Below are 17,344 nucleotides of genomic sequence, written 5' to 3' on the forward strand. Positions count from 1 at the left end.
CAGCGACGTGGGCTTCGAGGTGGCTGTTGAGGTCTGGGGAAAGATGGATGGCCTCTGGTGAGTGCAGGGGGAAGGTCAAGATGAACGCTCAACCCATGCTTCCCTCCTGGGAGTCACCTCACGCACCTGCACCAGGTCCTGTTACCTCCTGCTGCCCTCACCACCACCACCCAGCTATAGGGAGCCCTGAGACCCATATTCCCTGCTGTGGTCAACCCGACCTGAAGTGAGGACTCCCCTCACCCATCCATCACCATCTTCCCTTTCCTGAGGCTCCGTTCTGCCCTGACCTTGTCCACAGCTGTGCGCTGCCTTGGCTGCTTTCCTCATCTTCTGCAGCACAGTTTGGTCAGCATCCAAAGCCTAGAAATATAGAAAAGATGGTCACTGCCTACATCCATACATGCATTTCTGTAAACCACAGGGCTTAGCACAAGCCTCAGCAGCCCCAAGCTGGACCATCCTGCCAGCTGATAGGTGATGATCTAGTGGCAGTAGTCCACGTATATCGTAAATATCTGCAAGCCTTCCTGATGTTCACCTGGAAGAACTGGTCAAGCATTAAGAGAGAATTGGAAAATATATTAGAAAAAGGAACATACAGCATTGACAGAAAATGTGGATTTCAGTGGCAAGAGACTGTTAGTTACAAATTGTATTTCCAGTGTCATTCCTGGGCTGAGAGGAAGAGGCGTAGGTGGCTGAGGGGAAAAGTTTGGAGGCATCTAAACTCTTTGCCTATGAGAGACTAGATTACAGATGTTATTTCATAAAAGTATTGCTTGGAAGGGCTCTCATGCTATCTCTTGTTGGGAGCAAGTTTATTGTCAATACCAAATCAGGTTGGCTGTGCTTTGCTTAGCTGGGTTTTGAAACCCTTCAAAGATGGCGGTCACTTCTCTAGTGACTTCTTGCAGGGCTGCACCTCCCTCTACAGAAGAAACTTTTCCTAATACCCAGCCTGAACTTCCTGAGCCACAAAGTGAATATTGCTGCACGTTATATCATGTGATGCTGCCCAAAAGATCTTGACACTGTTGCCTATAACTGCCCTTAGATGAGCTGTGGGCTGCTGTCAGACACCCCTTCTTCATCCAGCTAAATCAGCCCAACTCTGCCTCTCTGTTACCATCCACTGACCTCTGGCTTCTCCACATTGCTCCTGTTTGGGGACAACGTTTCAGGTTTGGCCCGTTCACTGGACTGATGTGAGCCCCAACAGCTCCCACACTGGGCTGGCCCTGCAAGGAGTGACAGAGTTTCACTCTGAGAGTTGTGCTGGTGGTGCCAGAGCTTGAAGACAGGGCACAGGCTTTTAAGATCCATTAATACTGATTTGCGGGAATTTGGAAGTGCACAGGACAGCTCATGGTGGACTTGCATGCTACAGCTAAGGCTATTTAACTGGCTTTGTCCTCTGTTGCACACAGTATCAGTCAAGCCACGCAGATGAACCCATGTAGCAGAGAAGGATGTGAGTCAGTGTAGGTGGGTCTTCATGGGTGAGCACAGTCAAGACTGTGGCATGCAGGGATGTCACCATAAACCTTTAGGTACCCAAAGAGCAATACTGCTGGAAACTGCTCTGCCTGCAAGTTTCCAGAGTTCAGTGCAGCAGGGATGTCGAGAACTTGAATTATGGACTTACAGCCCAAAATAGGAGTTGCCAGACTTTCTGCTCCCCAGGGAAGAGCTGCCACCCATGACTCTTAGCACCTGCAACTTCTTGTCCAGCCAAGCCCTCTAATGGACATTCCTGGGGCAATTGACATAAAATCTCTAAGACCAGTAGGACTGTGCTCCTGCCAAGCATTGCAAATCCAGAGAATCCAGTATTACAGTTCAAAGAGATCCCGATGAACCAAGATGAGAAAGGCAGTGATGGGATAGAGCACCTGAAGCATCTGACCATTGTCCTTTGGCAAAGCTGTTGAAGACACGCATACCTACCATGTCCAGAAAATGACTTTAGGTTAATCCAGGACTTCAAGGACTGACACATCCCCCTCACAACCACATGCTGCAAGGCAGACACAGAGTGCCGCTGCAAGGCAGACACAGTCCCCTGCTGGGCCACAGCTCCCTGCAGTTGTCTAAGCCATTGCATGTGGGATTCATCTCACTAACCTTAGGCATCCCTTCACCCTTCTTCAGGTGAAGCCCTTTTGGCTTAGGTGAAGCCCATCTCCCTTGCAGAGGCTCCACTGGGGCAGCTTTCCCAGTTCTAGATGTGTCTCATCTCCTCAACCCTACAGTAGATTCTTAGCCACACAGTTGGACTTGACCTCTTCCTTCCCCATTTGCCCTTGTACGTGGCACTGGAGGGAGCAATTCGGAGTCCGCTGCCACTGAGACCCTGATTTCCACCCTCCCAGTGGCCTCCAAAGCCTCTCTCCCCTTCACTCCCCTCTGCTGCTGGGACCCACCTTGACCAGGATGGCTGCCTCCTTCCTGAAATGTCCTTGGTGCCTGCCCAGATTCCTTGTGATGCTAGTCATGTTTATACTCCATCTTTTACCAGAAATTCAGCCCTCCATGCACAGATGCTCAAACTTCCTACATCCATGGCCTTCCTCTTCCTTTCTGCTGACAATCCCCTCCCTGAAGGAGTCACCTCAATCCACAAGTGACTCATGCCCACCTGTGGGACAATTCCCTGCCTGCTGGGCCAATGCTCTCAGGCCAGGAGGCTTCCTTGCTTTGGAGGAGCAGTACCAAGGTAAGACTGCTTCATGGCATCCAAGAGGCCATCACCAAGAGGCATCTCCACCTCCCCAGGCTCCCCCCATCCAGGGAGTCCAGTGTGGCAGCACTCCCTCCAAGGATTGCAAAGCGTGTATGAGTACAGTCGCTGGCCACACAGCAAGAAATTACATACATGGTGTTTGGCACAGGAAACCCCAAGATCCCTTCCCTGCCTGTACTTTTACGTACAGTCATTTGCCTTGGAGGCACAGATCTGATTTGACACTCAGTCAAGCTGCATGATTTTCCCTTTGGGGACCTGCCTCCAGTGGTGGAAAACTGGCTGATATCCTCCCCGTGCAGCTCAGTGCTCTTTCCCTCTGCTGCCCACACTGCTGCCAGGCTCAGTGCACACTTGCTGTGCTCACCACTTTATCCCATCCTGGCGCTGTTCTCTCACAAGTGTGCACCTGCTGATGGCTGCTGTACAACGCTCCCGACACCATCGATAACACTACTGACTGAACCACCACAGAAGTCACTCGCCCCAGTATTTCTGCCTTTCAGAGGTGAGATCAAGGAACAGAAGGACACTGTGGCTCCAGCTCTTCCAGATGTTTTCACTCCTGTCTGTGATTTCCAGGGTGCTGGGATCACAGCACACTTCTCCCTTCTCACTCGTTTTCAAGAGTGCAGAAAGTCTCTGAGAGGGACGACCAGTTCACATCATCTGCATGGATATGGCATTAACATAAGACAACCTTGCATAAGCCTATACCTGTGTGGGACTCGGCAGTCTCCAGAAAGACATCCAAGATGCGTTTAGAGGACGGAGACCAAACATTCTCTTCACCTTTTGGCCATGCGCACCAGTAGTTCATTATGTCACAGCTAAAATACTGCATCTAATTTATTTTTTTTCAGTTCAGTTTCAGTGCAGCTTCCAGCTGCTGGCTCTTGCTTGCCCTTCTTCAACACCAGAGTCTTCCTCCCAGTGCAAGCACATAGAGGTGTCAGCTGAGCTACTGCCCAGGTCAGAAGGAATTAGGCCCAGTTCAGCCTTACCTGGCTGCAGTGAAACCGGGTCGGGCTCAGGGAGGAAGCAAGACAGAGGCCAGCGCTGATGCAGGCAGAGAGGACCTTCCCCTAGGACAGGCAGCTACTGCCAACACCCAAGCAAAAGAGTAACTGGGGATACCCCACCGTGTTGGGATTTCTCCATGCCATCTGCTCAGTCCAGCCCTGATCTGCACCCAAAAATGAAACCATCTCCCCATGTCTCCTGGCTTACACAAATGCTGCTGCCCACCCAGTGCAGTCACACCACTGTTCCCTGCTTTCACTGCAACAAACCCCCTGCAGACTGCACTGAGGGTTGCTGCTGAGCAGCAGGAGCATGTCCTGAGTTTTGTGCCCACTCTGACACACAAGTCCCAAGCCAGGAGCTCTGCAGACACAAACAAGTTCAGTCAAGGGGGTGTTTCTCTCTAACCACAACTTCCTGATGTAGCAGCTCTGTTTCAAAGGACTAAAGTTTTATCTTTGCTTGGGGTGCAAGTGTTAGAGTAACAGCTGAAAATTAAGCAACACAAGGAAATTGCCCCATGCCCAGAGGCTCCTGAGAGAGTGCTGGCCTCCAGAGGCCTGAGAAGAAAAAAAAAAACTCAGTATCCACCACTGTCAAAACAATCTACAGGAGCACAGCTTCCCATCTGCTCCAAGCCTGCAGGTGCTGGGGGACTTCAGGGCAGTGCAGCAGTCACAGCCCACAGACAGGCCCTGATAAAGTCCTGAGCACCATCCACTCATCTGCTGAAACTACAAAATAATGAGAGGGGTGACATGGTAGTGGTGCAGTTTGGTTGCTCCCAGACCATTTACCAGACCTACCAGGAGGAGGCATCAAAAGGCTTGGAGCCCGCTGGACCACCATGCAGAAAGGTCCACCACACTGGCAACATCTCATGGATATTTTCCACGGGGGAGTCAGGACCTTGATTTGCCCAGGAACAGGCACGGTGGTTACACTACACTGGTCATAGTTTTCAGTTAAGTCCCAGGGCAGGTCTAGGTAGGTGGTGGGATGCTTTCAGTGGAAAGCCAATCTTGCCCTCGCTCAGTCTTCCCAGGGCACCGAGCTTTGCTGCTTGCTCCCTCATGTCCCAGCAGCATACAGCAACCCCTCCCCTCCCGCACTGCGCCCAATGATGCCTGTGGGGGTTTTCTGGCTTTTGCCATCAGTCAGGAAACAGGCATTTGGCCCAAATAAGTTTTGTGTCAGATGCTGCGCTCAGCAGCCAGCCCTCACCCTGGCTCTGTACATTTTTGGAACCACTCATGCATTTGGCCTCTGAACATCCCACATAACATATCGCGCAGTTTCACTCTGGACAAGTGAGTAAACCACCCTGCCACTCCCTAAAACTTCCTTTGATTTTTTTGTTTTGCTTTTAGTTCGATGCTTGTCTCGTCCTCTCTTTACCATGGGTGTGAGCCCAGTACGAGGTACAGCTTTCCCACACAAACCTCTCCCAATTTCCTCTTGTCCCCACCAACTGATGCCTGTCACCCAACCACCATGACCTGTCACAAGCCTTCACCAAATCTTTGTTTTGAGTGTTTTGCAAACACCCGAAGACGCTCTCCCCACTCACGGTGACAAATGATATGGTGATGCCTGAACCAGGCTGCAGATCCTGTGGGACCACTATAGGATGGCCCCTCCAACCCCTCGGGGTGCACCCCTGCAGCCACCCACCCCCACTCACCTCCTCCAGGCTGTTGGCAGTGGCCTTGCAGCTGCCCATGTGGCTGGCGAAGGCAGAGGTGGTGGGTGAGCTGAGGTCTTCCTGCACCTGCCGCACGAAGTCGCTCACTGAGATGAGGGCCGCCATGGTGCCTCAGCGAGGTGGTGCCAGGAAGGGGAACTGCCAGCAGGAACTGCCGGCAGGAGCTGTGGTCACACCAGGGCTGGGGAGGAGGGCTGGGGTCACGCTGCTGCCAGCAACGAGGGCAGGAGGGAGCCCCTCACCTTGCACACCCACACCCCAAACAGACGCACACACACTCTCCCCAGTGTGCACACACTGACACACACCCATGCACCCAGCAGCTACGAATCCTGCAATCGTAAGCTGAAATATTTTGAGGAACCCTGAGACAGACACACTTTGAGTCACAGGGAGGCCCAGCCTGGTGGTGCAGAGGAAAATGTGGCTGAGCATGGCTGCAAGAGCCAAAGAGCTGCCTGGGGACATGCACTGGGCGTGCCGGGGTACACTCAGCTCGCTGGCACGGACCGGTTACCGCTGAGGTGCAGCAGGTGTGCTGGGATGCACTTGTCACTGCTGGGGTGCAGCAGGCACTATTTCCAAAGGCCATCCCACTCCACAGGCCCTGCAGAAAAGCCAGCAGTGACGCAGCACTGGGAGCAGCACTGTCACACACTAAGGCCCCTCTCTAGCCCCAGACAGGTGCTACAACAGCTTGAGCCCCTTCCAGCCTGTTTCGCTCCCTCTGCAGCCCACAGGTCCCCTGGGGGGTGAGAGGGCTTCCCCTTTGCTATTCTGGGGCCCCCACCCAGAAGATGAACTCCGGCCCGCCCTGGGGGAGCACCATGCCTGCCGCACACTCGCATCTGGCTTCAGGTCCAGCCAGAGACCTCACCTGCTCCTTACTTGCCTGCCTGGCTTTGCCCAGCTACTTTTCTCCCCAAAACCTACTCTGTTCCTGCCCTATTCAAAAGACAATCGAGCAGTCACCTTCACTATAAAACACTGTTGTCAGTTAATTTCTTCGGAAATGCAACAGTCCCTCTGAGCATCATGTCCTGCACCAGGATGAGACCCCTCGGAAGGAATCTGCCCTGTCAAAACTCGGGGTGAAGCACCTCCATTTGAGACCAGATCATGGCAGGGCTTATTGGTGCAGAAGACAGGAACCCTGGGGCACCAGAGATCATGCCAAGAACAAGTCTCATTTAATTTACATCAAAGCAGCACCACAATACAGATTCAAGCTGACGGCCCCATGCCAAAGTCCCAGCGCTGTGCTATCTGAGAGGAAGAGTGAAGGGGCACCAGTGAGGAGTGCCTGCATCAGGCTGGCGCCCAGCTCCAGTAAGCAGCTACAAAACACAAGTAGCATCAGAGAGAGCAGCCAAGGAGCTTTTATTCCTGTGGAAATGAAGAGCCAAAATGAAGTTCGAAGCAAGCCTTAATCCAACCCAGCACATGCAGGAAAAGTTGTTAAGCAGCTTGCAAGGAGTGACAACCAGAAAGTCTGTGTCCCGAAAAGTGCCACCACATCCAGAGCTGACTCCCACTCCAAGAGCTGTTCCTGTGCTCTTGGCCTGGCAGGAAGCTCATGGCTACCTTGGCTGTCATCCTTCTCCCTGGGGAGCTTCATTCAAAGGTCTTCCAGGTCCTACCTCCACCAGGACGCTACACCAGACCTGCCTTCCCCCCATACAATGTGTTTTGAACTCTTCAAGCAAAGGCCTGGGAAGTGCCAAGTATTGTCAAGCCAGGGCATGGATGGCTCTGTATGTCCCCATCTCTGCCAGAACCACTCTCAATTGCAAAAGCTGGTTTCAACTGCATGTCTGTGGGGACAGCCCCAGCAGACACCGTTTTCCCACTCTCCCACACCAGTCCCACAAAGAACAATTTTTTTCCCAAAGCAGTAACTGTCCTTCAAAGAGTTTGCCTTATTTAGTAGGTTGGTTACTTGGTTTCTTAGCATCTCACAGGTACTTAGGATGGACTTAGCATCTCTCCCTAAAGAGAGACCACATCTGCAGATTTCTCACTCTGAAGGTTGCCTCTGCACTTGCAGGATTTCCTTAAACTTTCTGGTCCAGTCTCGATTCCTGCAATAATCACCCCTGTCCTTGAGTAGTCCTGTGCTGGAGAGCATTTATCCATTGATGATCTTCTCACTGATGTATCCAGGCATGGTGTAGATCAAAAGAACCAGGAAGATGGTCAGAACAGCAACAATGAACAGCACAACGATGTATTTCTTGTATCGCTTCCAGATAAAGAACACAAAGGTCTTCATGGGATTCACAAACCAGTTGAAAGAAGTTTTTGGCCGGCTGGAACAGAAAGGAGAGAATAGATAAGCACAGGCTCAATCCACAGAGGAGCATGTTGACCCCTCTGCTTTGGTGCCCTGCCACCCTCATGGGTTGCCAGCTCTTCCTGCTGCTTCCACACAGGATCACCCTGGGGGCTGCAATAACTACAGTGCCTGTGAAAACACTGGAGACAGCAGGACCTGAGCCTCAGGACAGCCCCCACAGAGCTGTTCTGCATCCATAGGCGTTCACATGGTTAAACCAGAGCTGCCCTTTCTGTACAAGCAATGTTATGGCATAGCTGCCTTGAGTACCTCACTGAGATCAGCCCTGGCCCAGATGCTGCAGCCACAAGTCCTGCTGGACTCACTCGAGTTCTGAAAAGCCCTGGCAGCCCCAGCCCAGCAGACCCCACTGCTCAGGGCCTTATTGATTGCTCTCAGCTTCCTGACAAGCAGATGTTCCCTGCTCCCATGCAAACAGCTGCTGAAAACATGGCACTGTCGATCCACGGTGATAACACAGATACTCACTTGGGCTTTTCCAGGGGTTCAGGCTCTTTTCGGCCCAAACCAACAGGGCTTTTCTCAGCCTCCTCCACAGTCAGCAGCTGGAGCTCTGCTTCCACCTTACCCTGGAGGGGAAATGTGTCTGAGCCACAGCCACACATGTTGCTTTGCAGACCAGCTTACTGACCACCCGCCCTACCAGGACCGGGAGTTTTTCTCTCAGTTCCACTTACAGATGCTCAGAGCAATTAACTTTTCTCTCCAGGTATTAGCTACAGACTCTGTTATTTCATAGCCAGTGGAAATTGTGGCCTCGCCAGAAACTGTTTTGCAGACAAAGCACTGTATTGTAAAGCACTCGCCAGCTATCTGGATTTGTCTGCAGCCTCCCACACTGGCACTAAGCGAAACTCACCCTTGGGGACAAACATGGTCCACTAGCAGGGCCATCAGCAGCGAGTCTGCCCTGGGACAGTTGGCACCTGCCTGTCTAGGGTAGGCAGAGACTCTAGGACAAGCTTTTGCTGCTGTCCTGTCTGGATGATGGGAAGCCACGTGCCTCTTGCTTTGCTCCCCTCACCGAGAACTTCTCTATGGGAAGCTCAGAGGAAGACATGAAGTTGGACACAACCTAGCACCTGGTACTTCTGGGTAGTTGAAGTGCTGGATTTGCAGCAGATGGGACAAGTCTTCAGGATTCTGCACAAAGTCCTGGGCAGTTGGATCATTGCTGCCTCTGGGGGTTTTGTGCATGCACGACAGGTTGTCATGTCAAGGCAGAGGCAAGACACTGGCTCTCTGCTCACCTGTGCCAGCACCCTGCCTTACCGTCAGGAGGTACTTGTTCCCACTGGGGTCTGTGAACTCCACGTCCTCTGGTTTGACTGAGCTGCTCCACTTCTTCTTCTTCTTCTGCTTGTCCTCCCTCTCTTCTCTCTCCTCGTCTTCTTGATCTTTGAGTTTGATGAAGGGCCACCAGCCCCTCATGCGCTTGTTTCGGAAGATGGAGAAGCGAGGCGTCGCATTTTCCTTGGCCATCTTAATGGTGCAATGCTCTGAGCTCTTGGCTGCCCGCACCATGTCATGTAGCTTCAGCTCGATGGAGCCTGCAGGCAGAGTGAAGAGGAGAGCTCATGGTGAAATCCTGAGGTCAGCCCCACACACCATTTGGCTATCTGCTGCAATGATCTAGCAGCGTCCTGCACATTTACAGGTGGAGAAACTGAAGCTCAGCATAAAAAAAAAGATAAGCCTAACAGTTATGAGACTGAGAAGCAGAAGCCACAGGTCTTGAATCATCTCTGATGTAGTCAGTTTGGTTTGCATGTGGTACAGTGGGTTATTTTCACTGCTTTACCAAGTCCCTGCTCTTTTCACACATCTAAGCTCCTCTTCCCCTCTCTTTCCTGCAAATGTTAATAAGAAATTATAAAATCTCGGAAACTCTTTAAAGGTTTCAAGTCAGTCTTACATGTGAAACGGCCTCAGTTCATTTTTCTGCTTGGCCTTGTGCCCCTGTCCTCCTTGGAAGGAGCCCCTGTCCCACTTTGGCACTGAGCCCTTGTAACAAATCAGTCTCATTACGTACTGGTCTGTATTGGCAAAAGCATAGCCAGCAACTGCATGTGGGTGTTGTCCTTTGCTCAGCTCTGGTGAGACTGCATCTGGATGCAGTGTCCAGTTTTGAGCCCCCAACACAAGAAAGGTGTTAACTAGAGCGAGTTCAATGGATGAGATGGTCAAGGCTAGAGCATGTCCCATAGCAGGATGGATTGAGAGATGTGTGCCTGTTCAGCCCAGAGAAGAGAGGTCAAGGGAGAGATCTTACTGCATCTCCCACAGCCTAAAGGAAGCTACAGAGCAGATTCAGCTGGACTCTTCTCAGAAATGGATGATGAAAGCACGTAAGGCAATGGACACAAGCTACTGCAAGTAAAAAATCTGAGAATTATGAGAATGGTGCAGCCAGGAAAAGGAGCCCAGGAGGGTGTTGGGATCTCCATTCCTGAAGATACTAAAAACCCAGCCAGACAAGGCTCTGGGCATCCTGACCTACATTGCATCTAGCCCTTCTTGGAGCAGGAGGTTGCAAGAACTGCAGAAGAGTTCTTGCAGGAGACTGCAGAACCCTTTTCCTGCCTGTAAATTCCTGAGATTGTACATACCAGGAATCGTTGGGATTGCTGTCTAACACTTTCTTCAGTGCCCGAGTAGGATGGCTGAGTCAACCACCACTGGAAGTGCCTCATGGTGGTAAAGCCCTTTAAATACATCATGGAAGGCTGATGAATAAAGAGAGTTTTATCCTGCTCAGGAGACAGAAGGGGAAAGGGGCTGCTTTTTATTAGAGAGGCCAAAGTTCGAAGAAGGGACTGACAATGGAACAGAGTGCTGCAAACTTGGGGCTGGCAGCAGAAGCAGGTGAGAAGCAGCAGCATTTGTGCTAGTGTAGTGGGGGCGGAATCACCATCAGCCCAGCTTCATTGCCAGGTCCTGCTGCATGGCCAGCTCTGGTTACTGGGAAGCACCAGAGCAGCCAGGGAGCTCTGAGCCCCTGACAATGCAATGCCACAACTCAAGTGCAAATGGTCTCACAAAGGTTGCCTATCCCTGTGCCCACAATGTAAGCTGCTGGGAAAACTGCTCTTTGGCCAGGTCTTTGGGATCTGCAGATCTAAATGAGAGCAGGGAAAACAAGCAAGTTTATCAGAAAGGTTGTGAGGAAACAGAACCTGGAAGTACTGTGATGTGACAGGCCCTGAAATAGGACACCAAGGCTCTGGGACAGCATGCAAGCTCAATGTGTCTGTGTAGGAGAGGTGCCTATCTCCAGGCTCTGCCTATAGCTCACATGTGAAAAAGCAGCCCAGGTGACTGCTGAGCTGAAGAGCTTGATCTGATGCTCTTGGTGTCCCTTCTCAGAGAGCCAGGCCCTGGGGGAAATGCTGTAATGCTCCAGCAAGGTGAGGGACAGGTTACTCCACTTCCAGCAGGTCACACCATACCTAGAAAGTCATTAGCTGAAATCCTGTCATAATCCCAGATCTGGAGGACCAGAACAGCTGGTTCCCGAAACTCTGATTCCTCCATGGAGAAGACAGAGTCCTTCTTCTTGTAGGTGATCTCTTTCTCAGTCGGGAGATAGTTGAAGCGGAAGATGAACCTCCAGTTGAAATTGCCCTCCCCAGTCAAGGAGTTAAAGTGAACATCCGTCTCCTGCTTGTCATGGTCAAGACCCTTTATCCAGCTGCAGGAGAAATGCAGTTATCTCCTACCCCTGTCAGCCAGACCCAAAGGCACAGCAGAAGGTTGGAGGGGCTGAACCCCATGAAGTAGCAGGAAACAAAGAGCTGAGGAGCCAAATGGACCAACGCCTGACCAACACCTTTGGGGATAGAGCAGCCCATGCAGGGGACTGGAGTGGGGCACCTTGTGCTGAGACAGGGAGGAGCAGAGGTTCAGAGCAGGCAGCAAGGGTGTGGGGCAGGGCAGGGACCAGAAGCTCTGGCCTCCTTCTGGATCCCATCAGACCTTTTCACGTAGATATCGCTGGAAGGCTCTCCCGTTACGGGGTTGACATCATCAAGGATCACGTCGTCCGTGTTCCAGATAATCACACGCAGTTCGTAGCTGTGTGAAAGACACAGGGGTGAGTGAGACACATGCTCTTACCCCCAGTGCCTGGGAGGACAGGTCAAGCCCACACCAGCAGAGCAGCAGGACTTGAACCCTCCTAGCACTGTGGTCCCCTGCCAAGGGCTCCTCTGGCCAAGCACAGCCCAGCAGTCTCGCTGCCACACACTTCCTGGGGTCTACAATCCCACCAGACATCCACAGTCAAAACAGGCAGCTTTTGCAAAGCAAATCCCTGGTGTGTGGGGAACCCACTCAGCACCACCTAGCTGTAGGAGCACAGAAAGGCTTAGGCAGGAAGGGACCTCTGCAGTCTCTGCTCCAACCTCTTGCTCTAACTTCACAGTAGATCAGATTTCTCAGGGCCTTGTCAGCATGAGTTTTTAGTGTCTCCAAGGATGGATATCGCAGAACCTCTCTGGGTCACTCTGTCCCTATCCCACGGTAGCTTCACTCTCATTGGGAAAATGTTTTCCCTATATCCAGGTGGAGTTTCCCTTGCTGCAGTTTGTGTCTATTATCTCTTGTCCTTTCATGTGTACCTCCGAGAAGAATCTGGACCCTCCATCTCAATAGCCCCATCAGATCATCTAAAACAGCAGATCTCCTCTTTCAGCTTCACTTCTCCAGGCACCCAGAGGACATCTGTCCACTAGCCAAAACAGAGCCAGATCAGTAGCGCTGACCTGGGTTTCTACCACCTTCATGTCCAGCCTTAGAGAGATTAACACTGCCCTTCACAAACATTTGTGCAGCTGAAGCGCTCATGCCCGATGCTGATACACTCAAGAGACTATCCCATGGCCAGAACAGAAGCAAAGAGGAGGGCTGCATGCCAGGCTAGCACAGACTGTCAGACTGTGCAGGACTCCATGGCACATCCCGCCAGGGATGGCAAGGGATAGTGACCCTCTATGCAGACTCACCAGCCCCAGCCCCAGCCCCGCTCCCATGGGTGCTACCTGATAGGCAGTCGTGGCTTGATGTTGACAGGAGGTGGTGCGGGGACGTCATTTGGAAACATGTCAATCCACATGTGCAAGGAACCCTGACAAGAGAAGACAGAAGGGATGCTTCAAAAGACAGACCACCCTCCAGGTCTTCAAGGAGCAAGGGCTTGGTCCTGCAAGGAAAGCTCTCACCAGAAAGCCGCTCCTTGGCTTTCTCCATCCCCAGCACCTCAGAGTGACATGTGACTAGATTTTAGATAGGCAAAAAATTACAGCTACCAAAAAATGCTTATTTCCCTCCCCACCCTGCTCCCAAGAAAAACCACTTCAGCTTAACTGACTCTGTTTCAGAGGCAAATGTGTCCTTCTGTCTTAACAAGAAGCATACGATGATGTAACGCTTCAGCATAACCAAAAAAATTAAAACGTGATGGGTCTGACCCTCCCCTCCCCACATGTGCTTCCAACGCTGACCAAAGCCAAACTGACTGCAGAGCTCTGCTTTGTTACAGACCTCCGGTACCCATGGAAACAGATGTTCAGTGCAGGACACTGAAATGGTTAAGCTCAGATCACTGCACTGCATAAAACTGAGGATGAATGTTTCTCCTCCAGCCAGCAGTTACATCATGCCCCCAGGGAGAAGCCTAGGGGGCAGAACCGGGACTCCTGCAGGGGAGCAAGGCAGCAGTGATAGGGGACAAAGGAGAGGAAGAAACAGGCACAGGCAAGGACACTACCACCTGCCATGGTGCATGGGGGCAGGACTCAGAAGGCAGAGCAGGTCCCTTGCCGCCCGCCCACACAGCACCCTCATCAGAGCAGTGCTACGTGACTTGAGGAGACAGGAATGACTCTGGGCCACCAGCATCATCACCACAACATCAATGGACAGAAGTCCCTTGAGGAAAGGGTGTTCAGAAGCACCATGAGGTCAGAGGGTGGATCTAAGCAAAAAGACACCCAAGGCCAACAGTCCTCACTTCACAGCAGGGCCAGCCATCCACAGACACAGCTCCAGTTGCCCACCCAGGAAGGGGCAAAGCATGGAATTCATGCCATGATGAGGAAACAAAAGGACAACAGGGTACCAGCCAGGGGGCTGGGAACCAGCTGCCCCAAAGGTCTTTCCCCTGAGCAGTGTCTATGCCGAGCAAGGAAACACATATCACCTGCACAAGCCCAGGGTTCTCCGGGTTGTATAGGGACCGGATCTCCACATGCTCTGGTACCAGCTTGTACCCATATCCTGGCATCTCTTCCCAGTGCTGCAGGACATATAAAGCCTTATGTTCATCATCCACTGACCAGTTCTCATCTGCCGTTCCTCTCTTCTTCCTCACAGAGGCCTCTGCAGCAGGACACAGCCACGTAGAAAATGAAGGCCTCTGGCCAGCAAGAGCCACACCAGGACATTAGTCACAGGTACAAGTAAGGGAAGATTATGGACTGGGCAAACAAACACTTCACAAGAAAAACAAAATGGGAAGAAGCAGGAGTGTGAGGATGCAGGGAATGAGCTCAATATGTTGCAGTGATGAGGAAAACTGTAGGCAGGAAGACAAAGAAGCTAAGAGAAATAAGAGGAAAAGGGCAAAAAAGAATTTACTATGGCCCTGGGAAAAGGATCCAGGGGACACCAAGGAGGATGTGACCCTCCGGGGCAGCTTAAGTCCCCACGTATCTACGATAGTGCCAACAGTTCCATGGATGAGAGGTTTTGCCCTAGAAGCACTCCAGGAAAGCACCATTTGCCACTTGGCAGTGGCATGCAGCTGTACTCTCTGTTAATTAACAGTCTGTGTGATTAATTGATTCATTTGGCACAGTGAAGCCAAATGGCAGTTCAAGACCAAATCCTGCTGTTGGGGAGAAAAGCAGGAACCAACAGGTGAGGACGCAGTGACCCACCCCCCGGGTTTATGGACAGCATCTGCCCTTTGGAGATCAGTCTGAGATCAAAACCATCCCAAGCAGTCCCCGAGCACAGCAGAGGTTCACAGGGCACCAACTGAAGCCATGTTTGAACCAGATCCAGCTTTCAGGGGAACACTAGGAGAGCACCTCATTTCTCCCTTCCCAGCTACCCACTGACCTGAGAAAAGGGGGAAAAGGCTTTTAGAGGCTCCTTGCCCACTCCTGAGCAGAATTTCTTTCCCCTTCATGACAGAAGCCATGGAGGACAGCTGAAAGCTGAGGAACAGCAGCACTAAAACAAGCAGAAGGTACATGTAGGTCCCTCTGGGCAGGCTGGGCACAGGGATCATACTTTCTGCAGGCTATACAGCACTGCCTTGCAGGATCCAGCCATCCATAAGCAGGCCACATCTGCTCCATCCTTTCCTCCAGGCTGGATTCGATTGCACAGGTGTTGGCCACTGGAGGGAATGTGCACAGCAGGGACAGGCCTGTGCTCAAGGGAGTTCTCAAACACTGCTGGCAGAGGGCATGAAAGGTTGCTATGCTCTTGGACATCCATGGCCCTGACTCAGGGTTTGTAACGCCAGTGATGAGGAAAGAAAAACAGCAAAGGAGAAAAAAAAACTGCTCACAAGCAGTGGGGAGCAACCCAAGGCACCCAAAGCCAGCAGAAGTAGAGAGCATTCCTGAAGGACAAAGCCAGCTAAGAACAAGAAAGGAGACTGAAAAAGCCCCCGCCCCCCAAAAAAAAACAAACACATGAGTATCTTGCTGATGGTGGTCACAAGCAGACAGAGGTACAGCTTTGTGCCAGTGTCAAGTCACCAGAATAAGCTAGGCCTTCTCTGGCTGCACAAGCCATCAAAATCCGATGCACATCGTGCAAGTGGGTTTACTTTGCTCCACCCACTGGCTGGGAAGTCACTTTGGGACATAATGGCCCAGCCGTTGTCTCATCTTCCTCCAGCGCAACACTGTCATCCACTGAAACCAGGCCCCTGAGCACTGAGGATGCTCCCTGTGGTGACCCAGAAAGCTGGGACATGCAGGGCACAGAGAGGGACAGCCAGCCTGGACACTTCAGGGAAGAGAGGCTGGTGGGTTCCCAGACCTCTCTCCGGCATGGGCATTGCCTAGCACAGGCAGCTGTTTAAGGGAGCAGTCATTGTTCTCCACGCCCCCTGTACCTTCAGGAAAAGCCTCTGGAGGGACCTTGAATATTTTATTGTCCACTTTGACTTCCTCCCGTCTGTACTCTGCTGCAGGGAGTGAGTTTTTCTTGCATAAACTATCCAAGATCTGTGTGGGCTTGAAAGCGTCTCGCCACATGTTGTAGCCATTTCTGCATGGAAGGGAGAATATTGAGAACATCTTCAGCTTAGACACAATAGGTTTTTTTCCTAGGCTGTGAAGCACCCTACTTTCCCTACAGGACAGGCAGTGCCACTAGATCCCTGCTCAGACTTTCACTGGGAAAATCACAGGCACACAAAAGCTTAATGAACGAAAAGCTTAACAAGCTCTCATCCCCCAGAACAAGTCAGGCTTGCGCCCCACAGAACCATTAGCTTCAGAGCAGCAACCGGAGCAATTCCAGTTCCAGCTTGTAAGTGGGAGAGAGGTTTTAGCAGTGCTGGGGACTCAACTCCAAGCCCACAGCTAATTCTCCAATAGTGGGGTAGGAGAAGAGAAGTTTACAGAACAACCAAAGACACCAGAGAATCCATACCAAATTTAGGCCAAAGGAAAACAGATATCCTAAGTCTCGCTGCTCACAGAACGAGCCCTGCTTTCCAAAAGAGGTCAAATCCACATCAATGTCAAGTGAGTGCTTTTCTCACAGAACACCAATATGAAAGCATTAAAGAATTTTTTGGTACTATATGCAAAATATGTTAGCCTGCAGTAGGAGAGCTACCAGAGGGAGCTGGTAGGAGTCTAAAGGAGATGCAGTTATCCGTGAATCTGTGGGGCACCTGCTCAAAGAATACTGTGGATGCAAGCTTTGTCCTCCAAAACTGGAGGTGCTCTGTTACCCACCCAAACAGTAGGCAAGAAAAATGCGTCTCATGGCCCTAATGCGTCACACCGGTACCTACGTGTCATACTGAGAAGCCACTCCACAGTTGGCCCGGTGCTTGCTGTAGAATCGATTCTCCAAGTCAATCTTCGTCTCCCCAATCAGATCATCAGATCCAACCAAATCATGGTCAAATATTGCCACAGTGAGTTCTGATTCCATCGGAAAGGAGACCGTCAGCTCCACAACTCTGGACAGAAGCAGACAGGGAGGGTGCAATTAGCAAAGAGGATGGAAATGAAACACATGCTCTGCTTTGATCACCCTACACATTTAAGAACTGTATTTGACAACTCAAAGACCCTGATAGAGTTTGGTTCTTCATAAGTTCAGTGTGTGCAGTTTTCAGTGCACATGTTCAAACAAAGGAGTTACTTTTCCAGGAGTGTATGCCTTTGGATAGAGGTCCTGGATCTAGGGAAAAAGCTCTCCAATGCTCTATTGCTGCTTGGCTTACTACTTTGTCTGTTAAACAAGCCCTTGGGAG

General features: G+C 51.4%; 1 protein-coding gene across 1 annotated transcript in view; it reads right to left on the reverse strand.

Annotated features, from left to right (window-relative positions):
• Nucleotides 1-7,602: 7,602 nt before the first annotated feature.
• The window catches only part of LOC104344474 (fer-1-like protein 4), a 39,303-nt gene continuing 29,561 nt past the window's right edge, over nucleotides 7,603-17,344 (reverse strand). Inside the window, exons 37-45 of the mRNA XM_086474563.1 lie at nucleotides 16,877-17,047; nucleotides 15,965-16,119; nucleotides 14,030-14,208; nucleotides 12,870-12,955; nucleotides 11,806-11,904; nucleotides 11,280-11,521; nucleotides 9,103-9,380; nucleotides 8,299-8,399; nucleotides 7,603-7,783 (exon numbers count right to left, since the gene is read on the reverse strand). Coding sequence (XP_086330689.1) covers nucleotides 7,603-7,783; nucleotides 8,299-8,399; nucleotides 9,103-9,380; nucleotides 11,280-11,521; nucleotides 11,806-11,904; nucleotides 12,870-12,955; nucleotides 14,030-14,208; nucleotides 15,965-16,119; nucleotides 16,877-17,047 — 1,492 coding nt within the window. The remainder of the gene's footprint in view (nucleotides 7,784-8,298; nucleotides 8,400-9,102; nucleotides 9,381-11,279; nucleotides 11,522-11,805; nucleotides 11,905-12,869; nucleotides 12,956-14,029; nucleotides 14,209-15,964; nucleotides 16,120-16,876; nucleotides 17,048-17,344) is intronic.

The sequence above is a fragment of the Leptosomus discolor genome, chromosome 17 (genome assembly GCF_034619465.1).
Source record: "Leptosomus discolor isolate bLepDis1 chromosome 17, bLepDis1.hap2, whole genome shotgun sequence".
Classification (NCBI taxonomy): domain Eukaryota; kingdom Metazoa; phylum Chordata; class Aves; order Leptosomiformes; family Leptosomidae; genus Leptosomus; species Leptosomus discolor.